At 54.6% G+C, this 25,838-nt stretch overlaps 1 protein-coding gene across 1 annotated transcript in view; it reads right to left on the reverse strand.

Annotated features, from left to right (window-relative positions):
• Nucleotides 1–10,498: 10,498 nt before the first annotated feature.
• Nucleotides 10,499–25,838, reverse strand: part of LOC119092226 (dynein heavy chain 7, axonemal-like) — a 60,389-nt gene continuing 45,049 nt past the window's right edge. Inside the window, 13 exon segments of the mRNA XM_037215200.1 lie at nucleotides 10,499–11,282; nucleotides 11,868–12,094; nucleotides 12,428–12,580; nucleotides 12,802–12,957; nucleotides 13,349–13,531; nucleotides 14,017–14,250; nucleotides 14,799–14,914; nucleotides 16,529–16,691; nucleotides 18,407–18,586; nucleotides 19,330–19,554; nucleotides 20,131–20,282; nucleotides 21,075–21,226; nucleotides 22,540–22,680. Coding sequence (XP_037071095.1) covers nucleotides 11,024–11,282; nucleotides 11,868–12,094; nucleotides 12,428–12,580; nucleotides 12,802–12,957; nucleotides 13,349–13,531; nucleotides 14,017–14,250; nucleotides 14,799–14,914; nucleotides 16,529–16,691; nucleotides 18,407–18,586; nucleotides 19,330–19,554; nucleotides 20,131–20,282; nucleotides 21,075–21,226; nucleotides 22,540–22,680 — 2,341 coding nt within the window. The 3' untranslated portion in view covers nucleotides 10,499–11,023.

Below are 25,838 nucleotides of genomic sequence, written 5' to 3' on the forward strand. Positions count from 1 at the left end.
TTTGCCGACACTGAACTCAGCCTCGGACGTGCATTGGGACCAGACGTACTCTGGTCGTGGCCATGGCGGCCTCGCCTGTTGTCTTTGTCTTTTAAGACAAAACAAGAGGCCAGTGGCTATCACATGACGTATCCGGAGATGTACGCGTGCCCTTTCACAGTTGCCCATGAATATAAAAGGTATCAGCGGAGCTGGGTCGTATGCGAACAAGCTGGGTCGTATCTTACAACAGATCAAAGCACAAATGACACCACAAGTGGCGCCCAATGAGAGGAATGGGGGTACCATGTCAAATCGTGAGGCAGCGGACTGCACTGCTACAGTACCCGGCTGGCAAAACCCATCTCCAACCCGTCCCCTGGCGGGACCTGACCACCGACAGGCTGCCGTCCGATCTTGCACATCGGCCATGGGCCTCCGACACATGCCCACTCGACGAGATGCCACACTTTGTGTGTCAAGCACGGGGTAGGTGTGGTACTCACAAACCAGGGTTCTCCACGCTCAGTCAGCCCAGATTCCCTAGAAAATGCAGATCTGACCCGTGGTCAAACCTTTGGCAGCCAAATATAGCGTTCGCTGCATACATAATTATTGCTGAGATCTGAAGCAGGTAGATTCCTCTGCGAACACAAGCCATACATGAAAGTACAGTGGTGGACTTCTAAGAGTGCTAAGGCACTAACCAGCGCAGAAATGAACCAGGGTGCCAAGACGTTGACCAGCACAGAAATGAACCAGAGTGCCAAGACACTGACCAGCGCAAAAATGAGCCAGCGTGCCAAGACACTGACCAGCGCAGAAATGAACCACGGTACCATTCGCCATTCAGTTTGTGGAATGGCTTCGCTATTTATTCCATACAGAAGTATTGTTACATCGCTGTCGAAACCTGGAATATTCCGACGCTGTTATGGAAGCGGCTCATATATTTTCCCATAGTGCCAGTTAGGTCAACATTCAGGGTGCAGTTGCAAAGTTACGTATAGAGAAAAGACAAATAATAACCATTCCGCGAAGCCCCAATTCGGTCAAAAGTCCAACGTGGTCGCTCACACAAAAGCTTTATTCAAATCCAGGAGGAAAAGCCGGGACAACCTCTGCTGGTCGTTGGCGGGGAGATTTTGGTCGGACATATATCGTCTTGATCGCCATCGAGTGGTCAGGACGGGATCCGGGCTGAGATATGGAAAGTAGGATGGTTCTGGGAGAGGCAATTGCAGATCAGTTAGTGGACAGCGCGCCCTAAAATATTGGCAGTGGCTGGAGCCATGCAAATTGGCTTGAAGTTGGATAGCTTCCAAGGGTCATTGGAAAGGTTTATGCATGGGATAACAGATGGAATGTCCTACAGAAATCACGGATGTCGGACCAAGGTTTGCAAGATTTGACCCAACGAAGGAACACGGGCTCCCCTGTAAGGTCACTGACACCGTCCTCGGTGCAGGCAGCAGACCCCGCCATGCCGAGTAAACCTGCCCGCAGCCCAAACGGCGCCAGGGGCGCGTTCACACAGTCGCCAACGCGTGACAGTCTGCAAGGCGGTTCCGGTGTCCCTTCCCATGGAGCTCTCCGCCACGTGTGGCCCCACGTTAACAAAGAAGACATTCAGTTGACTTGACACCATATCAGGCCGCTTATGATCACCTCCACCGCTGCGAACGGTTGACGTAATCACCTATTACATGGAGGCTCGTCCGCCCCCCAGGATCCGTCGCGGAATGTCGCAGCAAGTGTCACATCTGATGGCGGAACGCGTCACCCTGTTCAGGTTTCTCTGCACCGCTGACTAGTGACCATGCACAGCAAGCGCTTAGCAGGAGCGAGAAAGGAGGTCTTAGTCTCTCCACCGCCGCGCCACGGGCGCGCCAGCATTCGTAATTCGCGCGGTCCGCACTGGAGCGTAGCGTGGACGATTATCAGGAAAACGTTCATCTGGTAATTTTTCTGAGCTGATGGCGTTTTGGTCTAAGTACCACACGAAAATCGCTTTTAAGGTCCCGTTTTGTTTTTAATTGGGCATTGCTGCACATCTAAAACACTTGTTTGGTTTTATGATGCTTTGCTACAAAAGTCAAAGTTTAAAGATGGCGTCGTAAAGAAGACTGCGGATAATATTATTGATGCGGGCGATAATTGTCTTCCTCTTTGCTTGCGTGCGTGCTGTTAGCTCCTGTATGCGCCAAGATATGCACCAACCTAGTGCTGTGAAATAAACTGCATTATTATTATCGTGTACACGTGCAGTGGTTTGACGTTTGCAGTGTTTAACGGGGTGTAGCATTCGATACCGGCATCAAAAGCAGGCAATGCTCGATGCTTCCTGATGGAATACTGACTCGCCAACCAGTCAGAAAGTGTTGAGGTTGTACGCCAGTGATTCGTGCACAGTTCACGTCTTTACACCGTGCGCCTGGTAGACCGTATTTATCGGGTACGGTTGGCGATATCTGACATTCAGTAAGATTTTCCAGCAACGAGCAGATGTCTTTGCTTACACGCGAGCGACCAACTCAAATAATTAATCCATCATTTGGCTAATGCAATCGCCGTTACTCTACCCCGTTAGAATGTGTCGATCCAGGTGACTACAGCGTCGGGTCGTCGAGGTCTACGACCCGGTTTAGACACGTATTGCTTCATTTTTAGGAAAACCTCGCGTTTTGTCTCGAGTGCCGTGAAAGTTGATGACAAAGTCCGTCTCGTGCGTCACTACTGGTTCTTGAATGTTCTTAAAATAAGTAAGTCTACACTTCCATCACATTACAAGGCTGCAAGGAAATCACACGTGGTAGGCCAGCTTTTATGCCAATGTCTGAAAGCCTGTATACTATAGCTTGTTGAAAACTGCACTTTGTTTCGCTGAAAACTGAATGAGATTGTGATAAGCAACAACAGGGCAAAAGCATGAAGCCGAATCCTGGGCCGCCCGAGGAACTTTTTCCGTTCAACTTGGAAGCTTTTCTCCGTTGAAATCTGATCAATTCGACCTCCGGTTTATTCAAAATAATTCACTGAGGTGATATTTGAAGTGTTGTTAATCAAGCTCAACATAAGAATGACATACTACCACAAGCATGCATCCAGAATCGGACTCAAGCCCATGAGGTCGCGGTTCAGGCCCGGGGGCAGGTTTTTCGGCTCAGAGCTACGTTTGGGACACTTCACACCGTAACTTTGCGGTTCCCATTTACGTTAACACGCGCCTGGGTGGACAGCTGAATGCGACGCGCTCGGGTAGGAGTCATTTTAACCTTCTGAAGCCTGAAAAAAATCGAGAGAGCTAGAAGCACCAGCTTCACAGAGTGGTACACCATCTCACTCAGTCATGAACAAATATACATATATAAATTATAAACAATTATGCAACTATACTTATGGCCGGGCAGCCAGCAATATGATGAATAAATACTGCCAACCATCTAAATAGGTGAGCTTACTCGTATCAAAATTTTGGAATACTTAGGTCATGACCTTCGGGTCAAATGAGATCTGACAAGGTCAGACTTAAGATCAGCGTCCTCAGACTTTCTTAAGCAATCACTTTTGACTAAGTTACCTCTGCTATCCAAAATCTCACTGGTGTTCACTTCAGGTCAGTTACCCTATTTGATAGGAGCTCATGACGAACAAAGATATACAATATTATTTTGATTTTTGAATTTGAATAAGCATCAAGCATCACGCTAAGCGACATATTCCTAAAGACAAATAGCTGATCCTGGTCATTAAAGGTAAAATCTGACTTTATCCGACCCCTATTACAACTCGATAGCATGTCTGTTAACGTCACTGTGAACAAGAAATTCAAAACGGGTGCCAAATAGCAGCTGTTGAAAACTGCGAAGTTGTCGTTGCAGTTTTAGAAACCGCCTTCAGAAGCGGGTTCTTCAGAGAAAAAGAGGTTTGGTTTTGACCAGGACCTGACCTTCATAGCTGTTCTAAATTCAGCTACCCCATTGTCAAAAAACAAAGCCCCTAAAAGGTGTACGACTTCGTCTAAGTTAAACTCTGTTGTCGTACCATATTGAACAATCCCGAGGAATTAGCTTAGATGAGAGCCATGACCTGATTTCGGCTTGCCACTGGCCAGCAACGCTCCAAGGTGCATCCAACTTTCTTTTCCAAATGATCGGCTATTAAACCGTCAACAGCCATACAAAGTTGGGCGCGGGCCACTCCAAAGTTATACTAAAAAACCTGTCGGGGGTTCATCTGACCCCAACCCGAGCGCGTGATGAGCCCGCGGTGCTCCCCATGACAGCTATTTGCCCTCGCAGGTGTGAAGGTCACACGTGCGCGTATGACCCGGCTTCGCGGCACGGAACAGGATCTCTTAAATGAGGATGTGCCCAACCGGCTGCCCCTGAACGTAACTTACATGACTATGCGCAAACCGCACGGCCTGGCCGCAGCTGATCACGGTCTGACGAGGTGCCTCAAAGCTGGCGCAGTCACCAGGTGACCGCTCTCCGACCAATTGGCCTCCGACGATGGACAGGCGGCCACCCTCCGACCAACTGGCCTCCGTCGATGGACAGGCGGCCACCCTCCGACCAACTGGCCTCCGTCGATGAACAGGCGGCCACCCTCCGACCAACTGGCCTCCGTCGATGGACAGGCGGCCACCCTCCAACAACTGGCCTCCGTCGATGGGACAGGCGGCCACCCTCCAACCAACTGGCCTCCGTCGATGGGACAGGCGGCCACCCTCCGACCAACTGGCCTCCGTCGATGGACAGGCGGCCACCTCCGGACCAACTGCCTCCGTCGATGGACAGGCGCCACCCCAACTGGCCTCCGTCGATGGACAGGCGGCCACCCTCCAACCAACTGGCCTCCGTCGATGGGCAGGCGGCCACCCTCCAACCAACTGGCCTCCTGTCGATGGACAGGCGGCCACCCTCCGACCAACTGGCCTCCGTCGATGAACAGGCGGCCACCCTCCAACCAACTGGCCTCCGTCGATGGACAGGCGGCCACCCTCCGACCAACTGGCCTCCGTCGATGAACAGGCGGCCACCCTCCAAACCAACTGGCCTCCGTCGATGGACAGGCGGCCACCCTCCGACCAACTGGCCTCCGTCGATGAACAAGGCGGCCACCCTCCGACCAACTGGCCTCCGTCGATGGGCAGGCGGCCACCCTCCGACCAACCGGCCTCCGTCGATGGACAGGCGGCCACCCTCCAACAACTGGCCTCCGTCGATGGGCAGGGCGGCCACCCTCCGACCAACTGGCCTCCGTCGATGGACAGGCGGGCCACCCTCCGACCAACTGGCCTCCGTCGATGAACAGGCGGCCACCCTCCGACCAACTGGCCTCCGTCGATGGACAGGCGGCCACCCCTCCGACCAACCGGCCTCCGTCGATGGACAGGCGGCCACCCTCCGACCAACTGGCCTCCGTCGATGGACAGGCGGCCGCCCTCCGACCAACTGGCCTCCGTCGATGGACGGGCGGCCGCCAGGTCCTTCACCGTTTGGCCACTAATGAGAGTAGCGCCGGTGCCTAAACTTACATGTTATGTACACGGACGCGTAGATTGATGGTTAGTAAGCATCGGTTTCTTCACTGGTGGCCGGAACACACAGGTGGCACGGCGCCCTCAGTTTGTACTGCTAATAGACGAACTGACGACACGAATTGCTCGGTGGTGATCATGGGGTCGTATAAGACACCTTGCATCAATACAGAGGTTTGCACGAGCCTGAGGCTCTGCGCGATGGTGGCTGACGAAACTCAATTCCAGCGATCGGGGTGAGGGGAGGGGGGGGGGGGGGGTTAGCGCGCAAAGCAGCGGCCGCGGCGTGACGCAAAGAGTGAAATGAGCCACAAGGTCGCGACAATAATGGGCAGCCAATGGCAATACATCGCCGCTGGACATTGACGCTTCGCCCAATGCTGGGTTGGCGTTATCAATATCTACCGGGCGCTTTATCCCTCAAGCTCATTCATTTTGTACACGTGGTTGTTAAGTCAGTAATTGCTTTGCCATGCGCGCCGATAACGGGCGAAACGGCGCGTGGTTGTGTGTGTGGGTCGGGTGAGGGGTGGGGTTGGAGGGGGGTGGGGGTGGGGGTGGGGGGGGTGGAAGTTCATAACGGCTGCACGCACCCCAGCGCAATGAGTTACATACAACTCGTGGGAGGGCTCCGTGAGATAAAACAGATCGCTTTCAAATGTTTATCGTAAGGATGTGACATCTGCCTCCTGTTTGAACGCATTCTCGCGTGGCTCGGGAACGGGAGCAGATAGATCGCTAAAAGCAGTGACGGTCAGGAGCAAGAGCTTTGGCTTTTTGGACCCGGTCCTGTTCGCTGGCGACTGTATAGCGTATAATGACCCGCTTTACCCCGAGGGGTTGGCTTCTTGCACATGGCGTGAGCGCCAGGGATGTGCAATGTGCAGCGAGCAATTTAGGGAAGCTAAGTCTAAGTCGCGTAACCTCGGTGTATCAGTATGCATGTAGGCTTAGCGGATGTGCGCTGTGCCTCAAAAGTACTTACTGTGTGACTGAAGATCGGTTATCAACGCTTCACGTGCTATCACGAAAACACCAAAAACTGATTTGCTTGTGAAACGTGACAGCTGCAGTTATTTGTGGTCAGTATGTCACGTGGTAAATCCAGTAGGGAAATACCCAGATCGCATCACCGCACTTAAGCTCTCGTTGTCACATTGGCTTAATGAATTACTTTACACTTGGCCAATACAACGCCGACCGTGTTTTTTTTTTTTGCTTGCGTCTACCTTTTGCCTGCCTATTTTGCTTGTAGTTGTGCTCTTTCTAATGCGCTTTGATAAAACATATTGGGTCCATTTACTCAAAGCTCATCGTCCTCGCCATCTCTGTTCCACAGATGCCGTGTGTTCTAACCTAAGTTTGCATTGAATGGCATGGGTAGGCAGATCGACGTCCGCGATCTGCCTACCCACGATCACCGTCCGCATTGTAATGAGCGACCAGAGGCCATGCCAAAGAAAAACTGTGTCTTTGAAGTCGGGAGATTGAAGCCTCCTAGCTGAAAAGGAAACAACACCCCTGCGGGACGAAAGAAAGACGGGACGAAAATACGGCAGCAATTTAAGAGAAAATACACAGTTCTGGTGCGGGTGTCTATTTTTCCTTGATCTGTAGAACAGAATTTCCACCTGTGTTCATTGTCTCGGCCAATTTATTTTTCGGCATTTAATATCAAATTCATTAAAATAGAGATTTGGATGTTCCAGCTATTGCTATCATTTTCCGTCGGTTCCGTCGGTGCTACTGAACAAATCAGAGAATGGTCTTTCACTCATGATGTCTCCTCCTCAGCGTGCAATGGAACGACACTAACCGAAAAGATAACCTGAATCGCCTGAAGTGCTACACGGACAGCAGTGTTTGAACACTTGTCTGTGATGAGCTGCATTTTGACACTAGTCTGTGATGGGTTGTATTTGAACACTAGTCTGTGATGGATTGCATTTGAACACTAGTCTGTGATCAATTGCATTTCAATGGTTAGGCTGCATTATTTTTGTGTTCTGCTCTACAGTCATACACTTAATCACTATAAGGACCGTCTCAGACGCGTCCGGTTTTACGACTTAACAAAGTGGTGCCTATATTTTCCTTTCTCAATCAGTAGTCTATCCTAATGTCTGTGTCTGTGTCTGTGTCGAGCCTTCGGCGTAAGTTAAACCATACTCGGCACACTACCTTTCCGACCGACAGTACCTCAGCCCGTAGGTGGCGCACTATCCTACCGACTGGCAGCGCTACAGCCATAGGTGGCACTTTATCCTACCGACCTGCAGCATTACAGCCCATAGGTGACGCACTATCCTACCGACCGGCGGCACCACTTCAACTCCTAGATGGGACACTGTCCTACCGACGGGCGGTACTTCAGCCCGCAGGCAGCACTACGAGCCGCACGATCACATGCATTTCTAAATGACTCGCGTTATCGCCACCACACTCTCGGTCACCGTCCGCATTGAAATGAGCGATCAGGGGCCATGCCAAAGAAAACTGTGTCTTTAAAGTTGGGAGATTGAAGCCTCCTAGCTGAAAAGGAAACCACACCCCTACGGGACGAAAGACGGGACGAAAATGCGGCAGCAATTTACGAGAAAATATACACTCGTGCGCAAGGAATCAGACTGCGCTTGTTTAAAAGTAAACCTCAGAGCAATTGAACGACCCTAAGCTGCGAAATAATCCCTATTTGCTGCGTGTTTGACATGACCCCCAACGAGGCATTTCTGAATGCGGGCAGCCGGCGGGCGCACATCGAGGTGAAAATGCAGCAACATATTGCAAATGCTTATACCCAAGCTTACCCTTTGCGTTTATAATTTGCAAAAAGTGGACAGCGGCACGGTTAAAGGACAGTTGGGGGGGGGGGGGGGACAATGAAAGTTACCAATCTACTCCCAAAATATGCCCCCAGCGAGGCCTCTTTCCAGATTTGGCCAACTTTATTCCCAAAGTGGAGGGGGATGGGGCTGAGGCCCCCACCCAACTGAATAGGTAAATGTATCACTGGTAGCGGAAATAGACCTAATTGTCACGAAAGAAGCGTCGGCAGCAGCATTGTGTAGTATTTTTTGGAAGCATGCAACCACAATTTTATAAACGTCTTACACATACGCACACGCATGCAGCAACATTACCAAAATCTGTGTCATTTACCCAGTCAGTTCTAGCCTACAGGTCTACCCAGTTCACTCGGCCATCCCAGCCCAGTTATCGCTGAGACGACGTTTTCATACACGGTGTTCTACTCTCTGTGCTTGATTCCTCTGCCCATGAAAATGCATATTAAAATAAAAACGCTGTCTCATGTTTGTATCAATACATACCCGTCGGCTGACCGCATCCAGTAATTCGCCGACAAAGAGTCATATCACCCAAGAGGGTAGACGCTATCGGGCGATCTCATTGTTTCGGTGCCATTCCATAGTCCCGTTAGTCCGGTGGTAATTGCCGCATGGGCTACGCCCGGCGAGGGCTGTGGCCCATTTTGTTTTTGACAGAATTGTATTAACTTGATGCGTAAGAAGATCAAATATCGTGACGGAGTTAGACCTAACTTCTTTTACAATGATCACACGCCGTTCCCACACATGTGAATTACTGAAAACGTTCAGCTAACTTGGGTCTCACTGATCTGCTGACCATATTCTGAACACCCTCGTCAATGGTCCCTGCTGCAATGATGCAGTTGCCCGCCCCAGCCGCCGGTGGCATGACGTCAGCGTAGCCAGCCGGCGGGCGTCAGAGGTGTAACGGCCGCCACGTCAGCCTCTGTTAGCGCCGTCCCCGCCCCAGCCGCCAGTGGTAATGACGTCAGCGTGGCCAGTCGGGCCAGTCAGCGGTGTAACGGCCGCCACGTCAGCCTCCGTTAGCGCCGTCCCCCGCCCCAGTCGCCAGTGGTATGACGTCAGCGTGGCCAGCCGGCGGGCGTCAGCGGTGTAACGGCCGCCACGCCAGCCTCTGTTGGCGCGTCCCCGCCCCAGCCGCCAGTGGTATGACGTCAGCGTAGCCAGCCGGCGGGCGTCAGAGGTGTAACGGCCGCCACGTCAGCCTCTGTTAGCGCCGTCCCCGCCCCAGCCGCCAGTGGCATGACGTCAGCGTAGCCAGCCGGCGGGCGTCAGCGGTGTAACGGCCGCCACGTCAGCCTCCGTTGGCGCGTCCCCGCCCCAGCCACCAGTGGTATGACGTCGGAGTGACCAGTCGGCGGGCGTCAGCGGTGTAACGGCCGCCACGTCAGCCTCCGTTGGCGCGTCCCCGCCCCAGCCACCAGTGGTATGACGTCAGCGGTGTAACGGCCGCCACGTCAGCCTCTGTTAGCGCCGTCCCCGCCCCAGCCGCCAGTGGTATGACGTCAGCGGTGTAACGGCCGCCACGTCAGCCTCTGTTAGCGCCGTCCCCGCCCCAGCCGCCAGTGGTATGACGTCAGCGGTGTAACGGCCGCCACGTCAGCCTCTGTTAGCGCCGTCCCCGCCCCAGCCGCCAGTGGTATGACGTCAGCGGTGTAACGGCCGCCACGTCAGCCTCTGTTTGGCGCAGTCGCCTGCCCTGCCTCCAGCCTTGAGAAGTGACGCGGTCGGGCCGCTCCCCCGCTGCCGCCTGTCCAGCCTGCACCTGAGCGGACGCCAGGCGGGGACAGGCAGCCGCCGAGAGGGGCATGACACTTGGAAGGCTCACATATGGCCATGTGGATCGACGATGCCTACCCCGCAGCCGGCTTGACTTCCAAATCATCTCTGACGACATGCGTGCGGCGCAGCTCGCTCTGTATTTCCCTTGCGGGCCGTGCGACAGCGGACGAGACGGTTTGACGGACAGTATGACAGACACAGGAGGCCACGGCTCTAATAAGCGGGGTGTGGTCAGTCGTGTCTGACTGGCGCAGCGATGTCGTCGTTCACGATTAACGACGGGCGGACACAGCCCTGTGTGGGCATGGACTACCCACTAGATGTCTGTTGCAAACGCCCGGGAAGAGCTTAGGGAACAGAAAACGTACCAACTTTCTCAGGTGGTATCGCGATCATCCGCACATCATGTGACAAGTACAATAATTCTGATACAGGATGCATTTACAATTTTCTTCTCGCTTCGATTCAGGCACGAAGCAAAAGTGCTCGGTGAGATCTTTCATTATATATAAATATCGCAGTCACCCTTCATTTCGTTCGTTTCAGTGGGCTACATGAACTTGAACTCGGTCACCATGCGTTGTTACGCTGTTCATATCAGCAACCACGGAATATGCGTTGCCGAACCGCATGCAACATAAACAGCAGACTTCAGACGTTGTGCTTTAGACGACAATAACAACTTGAATCACCCATCTATACGCATTCATCACAACTGTTCCCCGGATGCTTAGTCATTTTGACCTGCCATCTCTATTTAGTCATAGTCGGTCACGCCCGTTGTAGCAAAAAGAGTCGGCGCGGGCAGGGAGGGAGGCGGGCCAGCCGGCGTCTGTCAACTGCGAGCGCGGCTAGCGCGGGCGGCGCCTCAGTCATCCAGCTGACAGAGCAGCGCCGTGCCACGCTTCACCCAATGCTCGGGCGGCAGCAGCGTCGGTAGCAGGAACGGCAGCACAAAGTTGGTGCTGTGCCCGGTAGTGCTGAGCGTGCCGCGCCGCTCCGACGTCTTGTAGAGCGGCGCCAGGTAACGCGAGCCCACCTCCAACTGATCCTTCTCCACCGGCTTCAGCCAGATGGTCGGCAAGGAGTAGTACAGCACCTTGGGGAGCTGCTCGGCCAGCACGCCCCTGCGGCAGCGGCGGTGGCGTTGGAGGGCGGACCCGACGTGGCGGCGACCCGAGGCGAGTGGTGAGCCGGGCAGCCCCACCAGGCGCGGCACTCCGACGCCCCGTCAGCTGCCGGGCACCGCCTCGCCGGACACACGCTAACGCACACGACACGGCACGGAGAGAAGAATCACGAACATGCAGGCATAGTGGTAAATATATCAATTCGATTGCCATGTGTCTTTAGGTGATGTATCATTAGTTAAGCGTTTTGTTAACATTATGACCAGTTAAAAAATATCCGGTTGAGAACATCTCACTTTCACTGGCAAGGCTTATCAATGGCAGTCATAGCATGGCAATGTTGAATATCAGGATGTGTCGTTACTGCCAGCAATTAAGCCAGAACAATAAAGGCGAAGCACTTGCAGCCCAACATCATTAACCCCCTTACAATATTCCGAGAAACTTGATTCATCGGCACAACAGTATCAACAGAACGTGTTTTAAATGTCCCGTCCCGTCCCGTCCCGTCCCGTCCCGCAGCCAGCCGCGCCGCCCGCCCGCGGCCCGAACACCAGCACGCGGAGCGCGGCTCTTGCTCACTTGTCATGGTCCCATCTGGCGCCGTCGAGGAAGAGGCCGTTGATGAGCACGCCGTCGGCCGGCACCTCGGCCGGCTCCTCGGCCAGGTAGACGAAGTCGAACGTCAGCCGGTCGATCGGCAGCACGTACTTGCGCGCGAAGTTCTGCATGGCGCCCGTCAGGAAGGCGTGCGTAAAGTAGAAGCCCGACAGCCAGAAGATGCGCGGCTTGCCGTGCTCGTACCAGGTCTGCGGCGAGCGGCGGCGGCGGTTATAGAGGCTCGCGTCAGGCCGGCGCACACAGCCAGCACACCTTCAGGCGGGGTGCATTCACACTGGCGAAGACATATCATCTCACGCCCCGAATCCCTCCATCACCCAGGTATAGAACAAATGCAATGAAGAAACGATCATGCAAAAACGCATGACAAAAACAATAAAACATTGTCTGCGAGCATATGCAACATAGCATGACGCTCCAAAGCCGATGTGTGACCAAATACGATCATCAAAACTCCTAGCATCAGAAGCGAGCGGCCGCCGCCAGTCCCACTCGAGGGGGGCGTGCCGCAGCCCGCCCACCTGCAGCAGGTTCAGCCTCTCCAGCAGGTCGTTGATGTAGCTGCCCAGCGGCTTCCTGCTGAGATAGGAGGACTTGGCCCAGAGTGCAGGCACCTTGCCGACCAGCAAGGACTGGGCTACGGCCTCCAGGTCAGGCGACATCACCACCAGACCCTGCCGATCGGCCGCGCGGCGTCAGTGGCCGCTCGGAGGCGGGGAGCGGGGGGCAGCCCCACCACCACACTGATGTCAGCACTGAAGCGCTCCATGGGCCGTACACGCGGCTCACTCGTCGTCTAATGTCGGTGTGTTTGAGCAGCAGAATTTTATCTTCGACCTATCCTATAGTTTGCTGGTGGCTTATCTCTGAATGTGTAAAACGAACGGAATTTTACCTTTACGGCTTTCTTGAGGTTCTGAAGTGTAGTTCTAATGACGGATATGAGTCGATTGAAACGCTCCATCTCTTGCACCAACACCGTATTCATGGACTCATTGTATGTCACGGGGAACTTGGCCCCTGCTGCCTCCAGGTCAAAAACGTCAGGCACCTGCAAGCATGAGCAATATTACACCACTTGGCAGTATTTTAGCAACGTCTGCACTACGCAACAGACACACCTACAGCTCTAAATGTCACATCCAAGATCCATGGAAGCCCTCGATGACAGAACTCGAACCCCAGATCACGTCATCCGTTTTTGTGATCCCAGTACTTGTCTGGTCCGGAGCTGCCGAGAACCAGCACTCGCGCGTGCAAAAGAATGGCCACTATCCGATGTCCAACAACGCATCGACAACACAATGACAGTCGAAGGGAAACCTCCCAGCGACATGCCGCCAGCGCCCACTCCATCGCAGCGTCTCTCTGCTCAGCCCGCAGTGAATCCAAGCAACGTCGTCAGCAGCCTTCGCGCCGCCGCTGCCGCCGGCGAGACCGGCCTTGTCAAGGATGTCGGAGGCGATGCCGTAGGCGTGATCGATGTTGGCGCCGGCGCCGCCCGCGCCGCCGCCCTGGATGATCAGCACCGAGTCGAACAGCAGCCGCGTCTCGGCCAGCTCGCGGCTGATGTCCACGTTATCGTGCATGCCGAACACCTCAGGCAGCTGTGTGGTCGGCAGGCTCTGCGGCACGGCCAGAGGCGACGTCGGACAAGGCAGCGGCCGTGAGGTCGGCGGGGTTGGGCCGAAGATGTCAGGCATGACAGCGGCTGTCAGACCGTTGGGTACCGGCCTTGCAGCACGGCCAGAGGGTGCTCGATTTGATTTTGAGACATATTCGCGGGTTCACCGAGGAATGCAGCAGACAGGCTGTCGGCTACGACTTGGACGGACCATGGACAACTGTCTACAGAACTGTCGCGTAAAATCACGGCATAAACGCAAAACAACCTGGACTATCCCAGCAACAGAAGCCGCTGTACTCGTCTCCTTCAGCCTGGCAAGGGCATACAACGGCGCGGTTTATTGGCGAACGGAAGAACTCACCAGCAAGAAATAAAATATCGCCGCGCTCTGAGATTTGCACATTGCTCAGACCAGATAACGGAGCGCAGTTAGAGAGCAGCGAAGACGGAGGCGCTGCTTACATCGGTCTGTCCATCACTGACCTTAATATACTCCACGTAGTCGTCGTAGTTGATCTTGTTGGGCACGAAGTAGTTGCCGGACGGTGACAGTTTGTACTTGCTCTCCGAGACGAGCCGCGCGTTGCAGAAGTCGGCGAGCACGGTGTTGAGCGTGCGCCGGTCCCAGTCCTCGGTCACGCGGCCGCCGTAGTTGCACTCTCCCGTTAGATACTTGAGCGCCGCGTACGGCACCGCGTCGTACTCGTTGATGAACATCTGGCGGAGACGACGCCCCGCGTCACGCGTGTGAGGAAGTGCCGGAGCCGTGGCGACGGGGGAGGCGTACGGTCCGGGCGGCACGCAGAGACGTGCGAAATATCTGACTGACGCGATCGGTCTATTGCCAGTGTAGCCACGGCTTGCTGGGAATTTTCGTTTTCACGTTGAACGCTGTCCAGAGACGGCGGAAACTAGACACCACAGCCCGCAACTAGACACTGCGCTAAGCAAGCCAAGCGGAACCACCACGGCTGACATCTGACGCCTAAAAGCCCGCGCAGACTGCCCGCTGGTTCCGACATCCGACACATAAGTCTGAGGTGGGCACCGCATACAGACGCGCTTCCCGTAAATACAGGGCACTACTGCCGTTATGGACGACTACCAAGAGCCGTCCCAGCGGTGTCAGGTGCCGTGTCCTGACCCCGACAGTCCCCGGGACCATGTCCTGACCCCGGCAGTTCCAGGACCCGAGCACCAACCCCGGCAGCCTCAAGGGTTGAGCCCTGACCGCGCTTCGGCGGTCTCGGGGGTCGTGTTCTGACCTGCAGCTGCATGGCCGAGATGCGCAAGTCGGACTCGTTGAAGCCGTATGGGATGTTCCATCCCTGTGCACCGAACTTGCGCCGCTCCTGCACCAGAGCGTGGAAGAAGCACAGCCCTGCCGGCGACGAGATCGGTGACAGCGGCCGCCGACACCGGACGCGCGCCTCATCCACTCGTCACCGGCCCCCTGCGCCACTGCATCCACCACCATAGGTGGCGCTCGGCGCCACCGCCGGTCCCCTGCGCCGCTGTGCCCACCATAAGTGGTGCTCGGCACCACCGCCGGTCCCTGCGCCGCTGTGCTCACCATAAGTGGCGCTCGGCACCACCGCCGGTCCCCTGCGCTGCTGTGCCCACCACAAGTGGCGCTCGGCACCACCGCCGGTCCCCTGCGCCGGTGTGACGACCATAGGTGGCGCTCGGCTCCACCGCCGGTCCCCTGCGCCGCTGTGCTCACCATAGGTGGCGCTCGGCACCACCGCCGGTCCCCTTCACCGCCTTGCCCACCATATGTGGCGCACGACACCACGTGCGATGATGTGTTCACTAAGCGCACAACGCGATCAACTGCTTACCGAAGCGTAAAACTGGTGGCATTATCATCGCAGCTTTGGTGCTGACGGTGTGCTGGAAGAAACGGGATAAGTGGCGATCGGGAACAGAACTCGGCGCCTTTTAATGACTACGAGAAGACTCGGCCGAGTCACATGGGCCACTCATTTTCCACATCATCCATGAGCACATATCTTTCAAAAGACACGTTTATCGCGGAACAGTCAAGCTGTTTGTGAATTACTTTTCGGCTCGAGCGATTGGTTCCACAGAAGATCTCCAATCAATTAGAAAGCAAATAGAAAATTGTCTTAAGCGTTGTTCTCTTCAGCGCGGTGCAAAGGTAATGCACACTAGTCAGTTAGTCATGAAACAAGTGTTCGCATCCAGGAACGCATCTCGTAAAGGTAGCCTTAATCTTGCATCTTGTAAGCGTAAACATGTTAACTTTTTGTATAGGTAACCAAGCACGTAACTTGTGATCTTTAGTTTTTAGCTGTCACATGGTTCTCATATTTTTCAGGTGAGTTTGTGTAAACTGCAAAGCTTTTTTGTATAGTTTGTCGCGTGTGGATATTGTAGCATTTGTGTATTTGTTCACTCTGGTGTGTCCTGGTGACGTCTTCTGTTCTGCGTTTTGAACGCGACCATGGACCGCGCCCGAAAATTTAAACAAAACTTGACCTTGTTTCAAATCTCTTAATATGGTGGAGGCTACTGACACTTGTTTCATGACTAACATAACACTGTGACGTTGAGAAGCAGCTGAACGCCTTACCAAGTGTCGAACGCGGACGTAGTACCATTTGCACAGCGGCGGACGTACAATGACCATACTGCCATCCCGCCTGGGCCTCCGAATAATTCTACGGTTGAAGCCCAGGCTTTGCAAACACATATTTCAGCGTAAAGAGCGGGCGATCGACACCCACACTCCCCAAAAACAGGGCTAGCTAGACGGAAGGTGACCTTACGAATATGGGGACGCCATAAGTTTCCACATCTGCAAACAAAATAAAATAGCCGGCTCCAGCCCTTTTGCATTTCAAACAAAACACCTTTTCCTACGCATACAGCTGATGAGCCGAACATGTCACAGAATTATATGCACATGAATGATTGAAAACAACCGATATTCACAGCGCTTCCCTCCGACACTACCAGCCCAGACACTAACCGAAGAGAAGTTTTGAGAAGATCACCTCCTTTCCGGGGCAGCCCGAATAGAAAGCCTCGTCGTTGATGGGGTTGCCCAGGTAGGACTGCAACAGGTTCATGCGCAGCCCGGTGGGCGGCTCGTTGGTCATCTTGACGCCGTTCTGCAGCACCGTCACTGGAAACTGCGGCACGCCAGCAGGACGTCAGCGCTCGGCGCACGCGCCACGCTGCCGGCCCACATCCGACCACAGGACGCTTACTCTGGCCTGGCAACACGACCGCCACCAACGTCAAAATCTTATCGCCCCCGACGCATGTACGCGAAGGTAATTGGCCACTGGACTACCAGCCGATGTTAGTTAGCTGTGTGATCTACCTGCCGATAAGAACGACAAGCGTGGAGAACTAACGTTCATGCATATCCCGTTTTACTTTCCTGAAATGGACCAAAAGCTTGATCCCAGGGAACAACTTTCCACCCTACCAAGTACCACGGAAATAAAATATCGTGCCTTTGCGATCTGTATTTGGCCGTAGGCATAAAGTCTAAAACAGCAAACATCACTTCCGCGAAGACATCTTTACCGTCCACTAACCTCCCATAAGCCTAATCTATAGGCTAAGCGCCGCGGAGGATTACAACAAGTGAGAACACCCTGAGGAAACCACGCCCAATGAGTCAGGAAAAATGCCACAACTTTCTACGTACATACTCAACTTGACTTTAGCTTGTTCCGATACCTTAAGGACGCAACAATGATAGTGTGCTAAGCAGTTTAGAGCGCCTCAATTACGGGGTAACTGACCCCCACCGGCGGCCGTGTTCCCCTGAGGTCAAGAGTGTAAATAAATATAACCGGCACGCACGCAGAGCTACTTAAATAGCCCAACCTTGCCTGTGAATCGAACAGATCGAAGCAAGCATGACTGGAAACCAAACCACGGCAAAAGCCGTGTCACTAAATCCTCTAGATCCCGCCCTTCCCACAAATAGCATTGTTGCGAATGATGTCATTGTAGAGTACCGCAGAGTGCAGGTCACGACAGGTTAGCTTATGACCTGAGATATCCGCAGGGAGCTTTCGCTGGACCATCCCTAAGTCCAAGCTGGACTATATGGCCGCTTGGAGCGGGAACGCGCTAATGACATTGCCATGCGTCGATAGATGTAAAAAGCAAACACTAGTCCATTGATTTCGAATAAGGAGTCGTCATTCCTCATTGTCATGGGAACTAACGCCAGCTGAACACTTTTGACATGGTAAACAACAGAACATGGAAGAGAAGACGTTTTAGTAAAGTCAACTTACGTGGCTGTTCCAATTTCCAAACTATTTCTAAAACCTGGTAATACTTTCTTTGACATTTCAAAAAAACAAACCTTATGCTAAGGTTAAACAATTGGCTGCGAGATGGTTACTACATGACATGTGCTAATTATAAGGAGCGGGCTGCCGACGCGCGCCGTCCCACAAGGCCCATGCTGGGGGGCTTCACGTCAGTTGTACAGCTGACGCTGTGTAATCGGCTGGTGTTTCTATGACTTTGGCTACGGATAACTACTACATTGAAATCAAATGCCAGCTTAATTCAAACAGCAATTCACTACAGGCTGCCAAAAACCCGTGGAATGTACACACGCAGATCATAATCTGGCATAATTTGACCGACAAGTTTGCTCTAGAAGACGACGGATGTGAGAATAAAAAATTAAAGACCACAACTGATAATATTTCGCTGCAAAGCCTTGGCACGTGGAGCGTTGAAACGGCAGTGTGTGCATATGGGGACCGGTCTTGCATCTAGGTCTGCCATCCATGTGGACCGGTGGCAGTGGTGCAGGTCCGAGTGACGGCGCGCGCCTCAGGCGGCGGTCACGGCCACCGAAGCTGCTAACCTTGGGGCTGGGGTAGCTGGTGAGCCAAAGCCGGAAGGTGGGGTTGGTGTCCTCCATGTTGAAGTCTTCGCAGATCTTCTCCAAGGTGGGCATCCAGGAGACGGCCAGGTGGCAGTTTTGCAGCGCCACCCACGTGCCCTCCTCCTGTGCCTTGCAGATCATCTCGTGCGCCACCGGCCCCTGGTGGAGAGCGATACTCCGCGTGGGCGAGGTGTCGACGGGGAGCGGACGCCGAGTCCACCGCGCCTATCATGAGCGTGGTGGTGAACGTAGCCCGGCCACCGGCCAATCCACCGTTGGCAGGCAGGGTGTCTGGGCATGCGCCGACTAGCCACGCCCTTCTTGGTTATCACGGCTTACTCACCACATCCTCGCAGCGTTCATGTTCTGCGCTTGGTCTCCTGGCCTCCGGATGAGTGACCATATTTATTGTCTCTGGCGTGTCTCCGCCTGACCCAAGTCTGTTTCTCAAACATCGCGAGCATAACGCAGCCCAATCTGCATCGTAATGCTGACCCTACCACCCCCGGCCTCGCCATTCCCTCTCCACTTCCCACTGCTGAACCCAGGGGCACTCCCCGCCCCTCCACCACCGGCTGATGACTCCTTCCCAACTCTCTCCCTCCATCACTGGCTGATGGCCTCCTCTCCATCCCTGCCCCTCCACCTCCGGCTGATAACCCCCTCCCCAACCCTGCCCCCTTCACCATCGGCTGACAACCTCCTCCCCCCAATCCTGCCCCTCCACCACTGGCTGACACCCCCTCTCCACCCCTGCCCCTCCACCACTGGCTGATGACCCCCTCTCCATCCCTGCCCCCCCCCCCCACCACCGGCTGATGACCCCCTCTCCAATCCTGTCCTCTGCACTATCGACTAATGACACCCTCTCCAGCCCTGCCTCCCCAGCCGCTCGTCCTAACCTGGCCCTGGCCGAGCGAGATGGCGTTAAACTTGGCACCGCCGTAGCCGCGGTCCTCGGCGAACTTGAGCAGCGCCGCCATCGGGTCGGCGCCCGGCGACAGCACGAAGATGAGCGGCACCAGACAGTTGGAGTCCGCGTAAGACTTGGCCAGGTCGAAAGGCGGCGGCGACACAAACTTCTGGCCGATGTTGTTGGCTACGAAATTGGTCACCATGGGCACGATCTGGAGCGGCAGCGGGTAACGATAATCAGGTGTCGGAAGGGCGACGGGTGAGACAGTGTCCGAACAGTCCGGCGCCCACAGGCAGCCGGAGGAGACTCGTGTACATTGGACTTGAGCACACTTCAACTTCGATTCTCGTCCGCAGGAGGCTACAGGGAACACTGTGCATTTCGCCCAACGGCATGACAAACTAGGCGAATCAGCCACCAACTGAATCTTGCAAACATTCGACCTCATACTGTTCCACGTTTCTGCGACTGGACGTGCGAGAGTGCTCACCCGCGCGCCGCGCGCCAGGGCACGCTGCGGCAAACCCCGGACCATGCCATTTTTGATATGGGTGCGACCTGACAATACGATAGCTGGCTATTGCACACCGCTGAAATTCAAAATATGTTCATGCGTAATGTCATCGAAAATTTTGTAAGATTAGTTAGCCCAACACCAGAGCATGTCACAAAAACCGAGTCTGAGATGAGATAGTTTTTCCTCAGCACACAAACGGTCTATATCGTGCCAAACCCTTTTCAGCACCACCGTATGCATTCGTGTGTCAGCTCGGGATGCCCGACGTGCCTTGTCGGGCCGGACGCAACGTATGAGCATCATCTTCTGGAACTCGGTGGTGTTCGAGTGCCAAGGCTCGGGCAGCTGCATGTTGTGCGGCTCCTTGCTGTTGTAGACCTCCTGCCACTCGGCCAGAGTCGCCTTGAAGCTGGGCAGGAAGTCTGCACGAGACGCATCGCAGGCATATCCGCGTTAGGACGGTGTATCGGCGCACCGTTCCGCGCGATCGAACCAAGACACTCAAAGGATACAGTGTGAAACCCGCAGACCGGCGCCGCGCGGGGTACTGACTTTGTTCAGTGGTACGTGGTTGGTGTAAGTCGCATGTAGCGACACAAACGCAACCAGAAACAGGCGCAGCAACCAAGCTTTGGCCTCTTACAATGTTAGACAAACTGTTGGATCTACATGAAAATTATGATGAGCTCAGAGCTACTACCAAGCATATATAATGTATCCAACCACCCAAACGACGCCCAGAATATACGTGACCCAATTACACAGCACTTCGATGAAATGCAGTGCTACAATTCGCATGCAGGTGCAGCCATGCACAAACGGTACGTAACCAACCCGCATCCACCTAGGCACATACAAACGCCGCTTGAGCGCCGCGGGCAGCGGTCTGAATGCCACCGTGCTGCCCACAGTCAGCCCGGCGGGACCCAACGGCGAGGAGTCCGTGTACGGTGCGCACAGCCGCCCTCTGCCGCCGGGTGCCGGCGGCTGTCCAGGCGGCCCCGCCTGCCGCGCGTGTGAGGCTTCCGCGCCAAACGGTGGCTTCGGGACGCTGCTGACACCTCAGTAGGTCCACTGGCCGGTCCCTCCGCAGCTCGACACAGGCCCAGCTGGAGGCGCGGTATCACGTGGCATTGGTCGGCCGCCGCCTCCCCTCTCCCCCCCCCCCCCCCCCACCAGGAGGAGGCGCGCGTGACCGACCGAGCGAGCGGCACCTTTGAAGGCGGGGACCTCGGTGAGACGACATATCTCGTCCCAGGACTTGTCGTTGAGCCACTCGGGGGCCGGGTTGGGCAGCGGGTTGTCCAGGCCAACACCTCCCGTCAGCAGGAACGTCGACTCCTTGGAGTCGATCTTGCCCTGGACCCTGCGGCGACATGACTATCAGGCACACGGCAGGCGGGCACCGACGGGCGGGCTAGGCGGCACAGCGGCCGGCGCGCTGCAGACACGGGTGGGACTCGGTAGAGCAGGGAACGAGCTATCGCAGTGGCAGGGGGAGCTCCGTGGAGCGGGCACGGTCAGTCACGGGCGGCAGCAGAGGAGGCTGTGGTACGGCAGTCTTCAGCGCTGGGCTCAGTGAAGAAGAGAGAACGACGCGGCAATAGTAAGCAAGGTCCAGCGGAACGGTCACTCTGGCACAGTCAGTCACGAGCGGGGCTCAGTGGAACAGTCACGAGCACAGTCAGCCACGAGCGGGACTGAGTGGAACGGTCACTCGGGCACAGTCAGTCACGAGCGGGGCTCAGTGGAACGGTCACCCGGGCACAGTCAGTCACGAGCGGGGCTCAGTGGAACGGTCAACGAGGCACAGTCAGTCACGAGCGGGGCTCAGTGGAACGGACACCCAGGCACAGTCAGTCACGAGCGGGACTGAGTGGAACGGTCAACGAGGCACAGTCAGTCACGAGCGGGGCTCAGTGGAACAGTCACCCAGGCACAGTCAGTCACGAGCGGGACTGAGTGGAACGGTCAACGAGGTACAGTCAGTCACGAGCGGGGCTCAGTGGAACGGTCACCCGGGCACAGTCAGTCACGAGCGGGACTGAGTGGAACGGTCAACGAGGCACAGTCAGTCACGAGCGGGACTGAGTGGAACGGTCAACGAGGCACAGTCAGTCACGAGCGGGACCCAGTGGAACGGTCACCGGGACACAGCACAGTCACAAGCGGGGCTCAGTGGAACGGTCACCCGGGCACAGTCAGTCACGAGCGGGACCCAGTGGGACGAAGACAGCCGATTTCGAGCTGGGTTCCGCGCATCAGGGACCGAAGTGTGCATGCCAGTCTCGGGCGGGGTTCCGCTATCGCGTTGGGACAGGGCTTGGGGTGCGAGAGTTCAGGTGGCGTTCAGGGACAGAAGTAAACTTCATCTATAAGGCTTCTCGCTACCGCAGGACTTTGTTTCCATAAGCTCATGCCAGAAGCGTGCATACGTCTGACAAGACTTCTACCACATCGGCATGGCTAATTAACGTTGATGGGTTCACAAAACAAGCACTTAGCCGTCAGCGGGGTTGTCACTACGGTCGTTAGGGCTTGCACGAATGCCGCCCTACGAATCCCTTGCAAAGGGGTCACCGTGGTGCCCCCTCCCCGTGACCCGTGCACAATAATCGGTGCCACCAACGTCTACAGAGCTCAGGCTGAGCCTGCAAGAAACCATCAAACGCAACTTACATGAGAAGATTGCAGCAGAGAATGAAAGAGAAGAGAAGCTTGTCCTTCTCGAAGAGTGAGCGACAAACGTTGCAGTACAAGTTGTAGGTGAAATGATCTCGAAGGTGGCGCAAGCGTTTCTCCAAGTTCTTGGACTTGTTGCTGTAAGAGAGACGCAGTTGCTCATCGCACACATGACCTCCACGGTATGGAACTACAAGGTTTCAAAGCAAGGTAATGCTTGCAAGATCTAAATGCACACATGTGTCCAATGACACGGTACTGGGCGTATGCTTCTCTTCGCGGAAATGTTCGTTGCATTTCATTGATGCCGCAATGCCATACACGCCTGTATATAGAGTACACACACCGCTTTCGGCAACCTTTATTTGCTCAGTAATGGGCATTTGTTCAGTGGCAAGGCTACGAACCTATGCAGAAAAGAGGTCATGAGCTCCTCATGAGAAGTTCATGCAGTCCCTGGAGACCATTACGAACGTAATGAATTGTGCAGCATAGTGTAACCAGCCGTAAAGGCCTTGGCTATAGCAGCAAAGCGATCGGCTGTTCAGAGCGATCTGTGGGGGCGTCGTAAGTGCATGTGATTCAGGGGCAAACATGGTAATCGAACGAAAAGCATACATTTCTGTCACTATGCCACCACTGCCACTCACACCACGCGGTCCATCAAACCGCAGGTTCATTATTCACAATGAGCAAACACCACTGGTGACACCAATGCATGACTCGGAACTACTGGCGGTGGGTCGAACTTGCCACCCAAATCATCGGGGTGCATTCACGACCACAAGCGCCTCCAACGCAACGATGCCGCTTATTTGCGTTAGAGATCAATAGGGCGGGGGCGATATGCGGGTGAAACGTCGCGCGCTGGACGAGCCAGCTCCGGTCGCCGCGCGGCGCAGGACGCACGCGCTGCTGGGAACCGGGGCAGCCTCCGCCCGCCGCCTGACGCGCGGCCCTCGCGAGGCGGCACGCCTGCGCTTTGTTTGGAGACGACAATGGTTGCACAGTAAGTCTGTTGAAGAACGGTGGCGGAATCTGTAAATGACGTAGCTGAATGTTCCTCACTCGTCGCTAGCGGTCGTGTCCTGCACGCGGTCGTCCTTCCCGCCTCTTTCTCTGACGGCTGGTCGGCGGGCCTACTTTTTCATCTACAAGTGTTATGTGTCGGAGTGCAGCACCTGTTCACTCGGGCGTGATTGGCTGCTAGTCACCATGATTGACCTAGCGTGTCCGCCTGTTGTGGGCCGCAGTGCCTCTGTCGTTCCGAAGCGTCTACATGTCGAGCACGCCAGTTCCCGTGTCCGTAGCCGTCCGTCGGCGGGACAAAACGATGGAAGGTCATGGGTGTCACCCCAAAGTCTTGTGAAGACCGGGACCGGTAAAAGTTCACTCCTTTCAACGTGCTGTCCAAGACATCGCGACTTAAGGCGTTCCGGGTAGAATTCCTCTACCCGATCTACTGGCTGAGGCCATACCCTGCCATTACCTTTCAGTTCGTACTCCTAATCAGTTGTGCCCGCCCGCTAACCGCCCACCTATGAACTTTTTCTCAAACTTTAGTTCTAGTATGATGGATTCTCGTCTAGGGGAAAGATGCTGGACTCGTAATCCAGCGCACTGGTTACGAGTCCCAGAGTGGGCGCACTGACCCGACTGAAATGGAAAGGTCAGCTGGCAACTGGCCAACGAGGGTTAACCCAGGCCCGTGGAGGCCGTGCCGCAAAATTGTGCGGCACGTAAAAACCTCCGCATTCCTGTCTGGCAAAAGGGCGGAGACAAAATTATCCGTTGAACTGGACGGCACGACTTGGATGGTGGGTTCGGTGTACACGGAACAAGGTATGTTTTGCGGGTATCCTGAACCTGAAGTCACCCATGCAAACCATTCGAAATAACTTAAAAAACTGACGAGCACACACACGCACGCACGCACGCACGCACGCACGCACGCACGCACGCACGCACACACACACACACACACACACACGCACGCACGCACGCACGCACGCACGCACGCACGCACGCACGCACGCACGCACGCACGCACGCACGCACGCACGCACGCACGCACGCACGCACGCACACACGCACACACGTTTACTTATATATATATATATATATATATATATATATATATATATATATATATATACGTTTGCTCGTTTTCGTTTTTGAACTGGCTGTATCAGCAACTGCAAACGTAGTGTGGTTGGACCTAGCATTACCACACGACGCACTAGCAGTAATGCTGTGTGACATTTCTTGCAGTATCTACCCTATGCATACTTAAAGTCCTACCAACGGTCACAATTTTCCCAAATCTGCACCTGGCCAAGCCCGTTAACCACTGTAGCTGCGTGCTCAGCCGTCATGCCATTGCCTTGAAGATTCCTATCTTGATAATGTTTGAACGTATGATTCAAGGTGGGCCACTAGCGCCGAGGAGAGTCAGTAGCAGGACCATGGCCCCTTCCATCACCGTCGCCGCCAAAAGGCAGAACCTTCATCTCAGCTGCATTTATGAGGCGATCAGTCTGATATCGAGAACATCATCTACCCAAAATTATGGGCTGAGCAGCCATGAAACACCCTGCTTAAGCGTATCGATGCGATCCAAGATCCGTCGAACGCTCTGGCCAGACGGTCATCCGTCTTCAATGCCACGGAGGTTATGCCTATAAAACTATGCCACAATCAAGTACTTCAGTCCATGTAACGCAGCGCCCATGGCTGGTGACTTCAGATCTGCTAGGAATCACGAGAGCTTACCGTCCCTCAGACGTCATTCAAGAGTTCACTTCAGGCTTAAGTACAGGGCGTCCGAGTGGGGCTTGCCTGGATTGTTCACTCAAAGGGGTTAGCTCGGAGCTATCATCTACATCTATGGTTTGCTCCAATTCCGACATAGCCTGCTATCATGACATGCAAAGGGTCTGCTCGCAAGAGCCAACTCGGCAATTCATCCAAAAAGGAAAACTCAGGTGACCTCTGTGCGGTCCACAAAATGACAAAAACACGGCACTGAAGCCCCTATTTGTTGTAGCCGTGATACCCGTAGAACCCCGTCAAACAATACACAATATAATGTTAAAGCCTTATCCTTTCAGTCACAACGTAATAACTACAAAACCATCACAGCTGAAATTCTACCAACGGGTGGTCCCAGAGTTGCACTCGCGTTTATGTCACACTCTTGTGTACACAACACTTACTATGGCATTTTTTCTTCAATTGGAAGCTCCAGTAAACTGTGAACTTTAATATTGCTAAATTTGATATTGCTTAAATAAATC

This window comes from Pollicipes pollicipes, unplaced genomic scaffold (genome assembly GCF_011947565.3).
Source record: "Pollicipes pollicipes isolate AB1234 unplaced genomic scaffold, Ppol_2.1 Scaffold_3447;HRSCAF=4054_pilon_pilon_pilon, whole genome shotgun sequence".
NCBI lineage: Eukaryota > Metazoa > Arthropoda > Thecostraca > Pollicipedomorpha > Pollicipedidae > Pollicipes > Pollicipes pollicipes.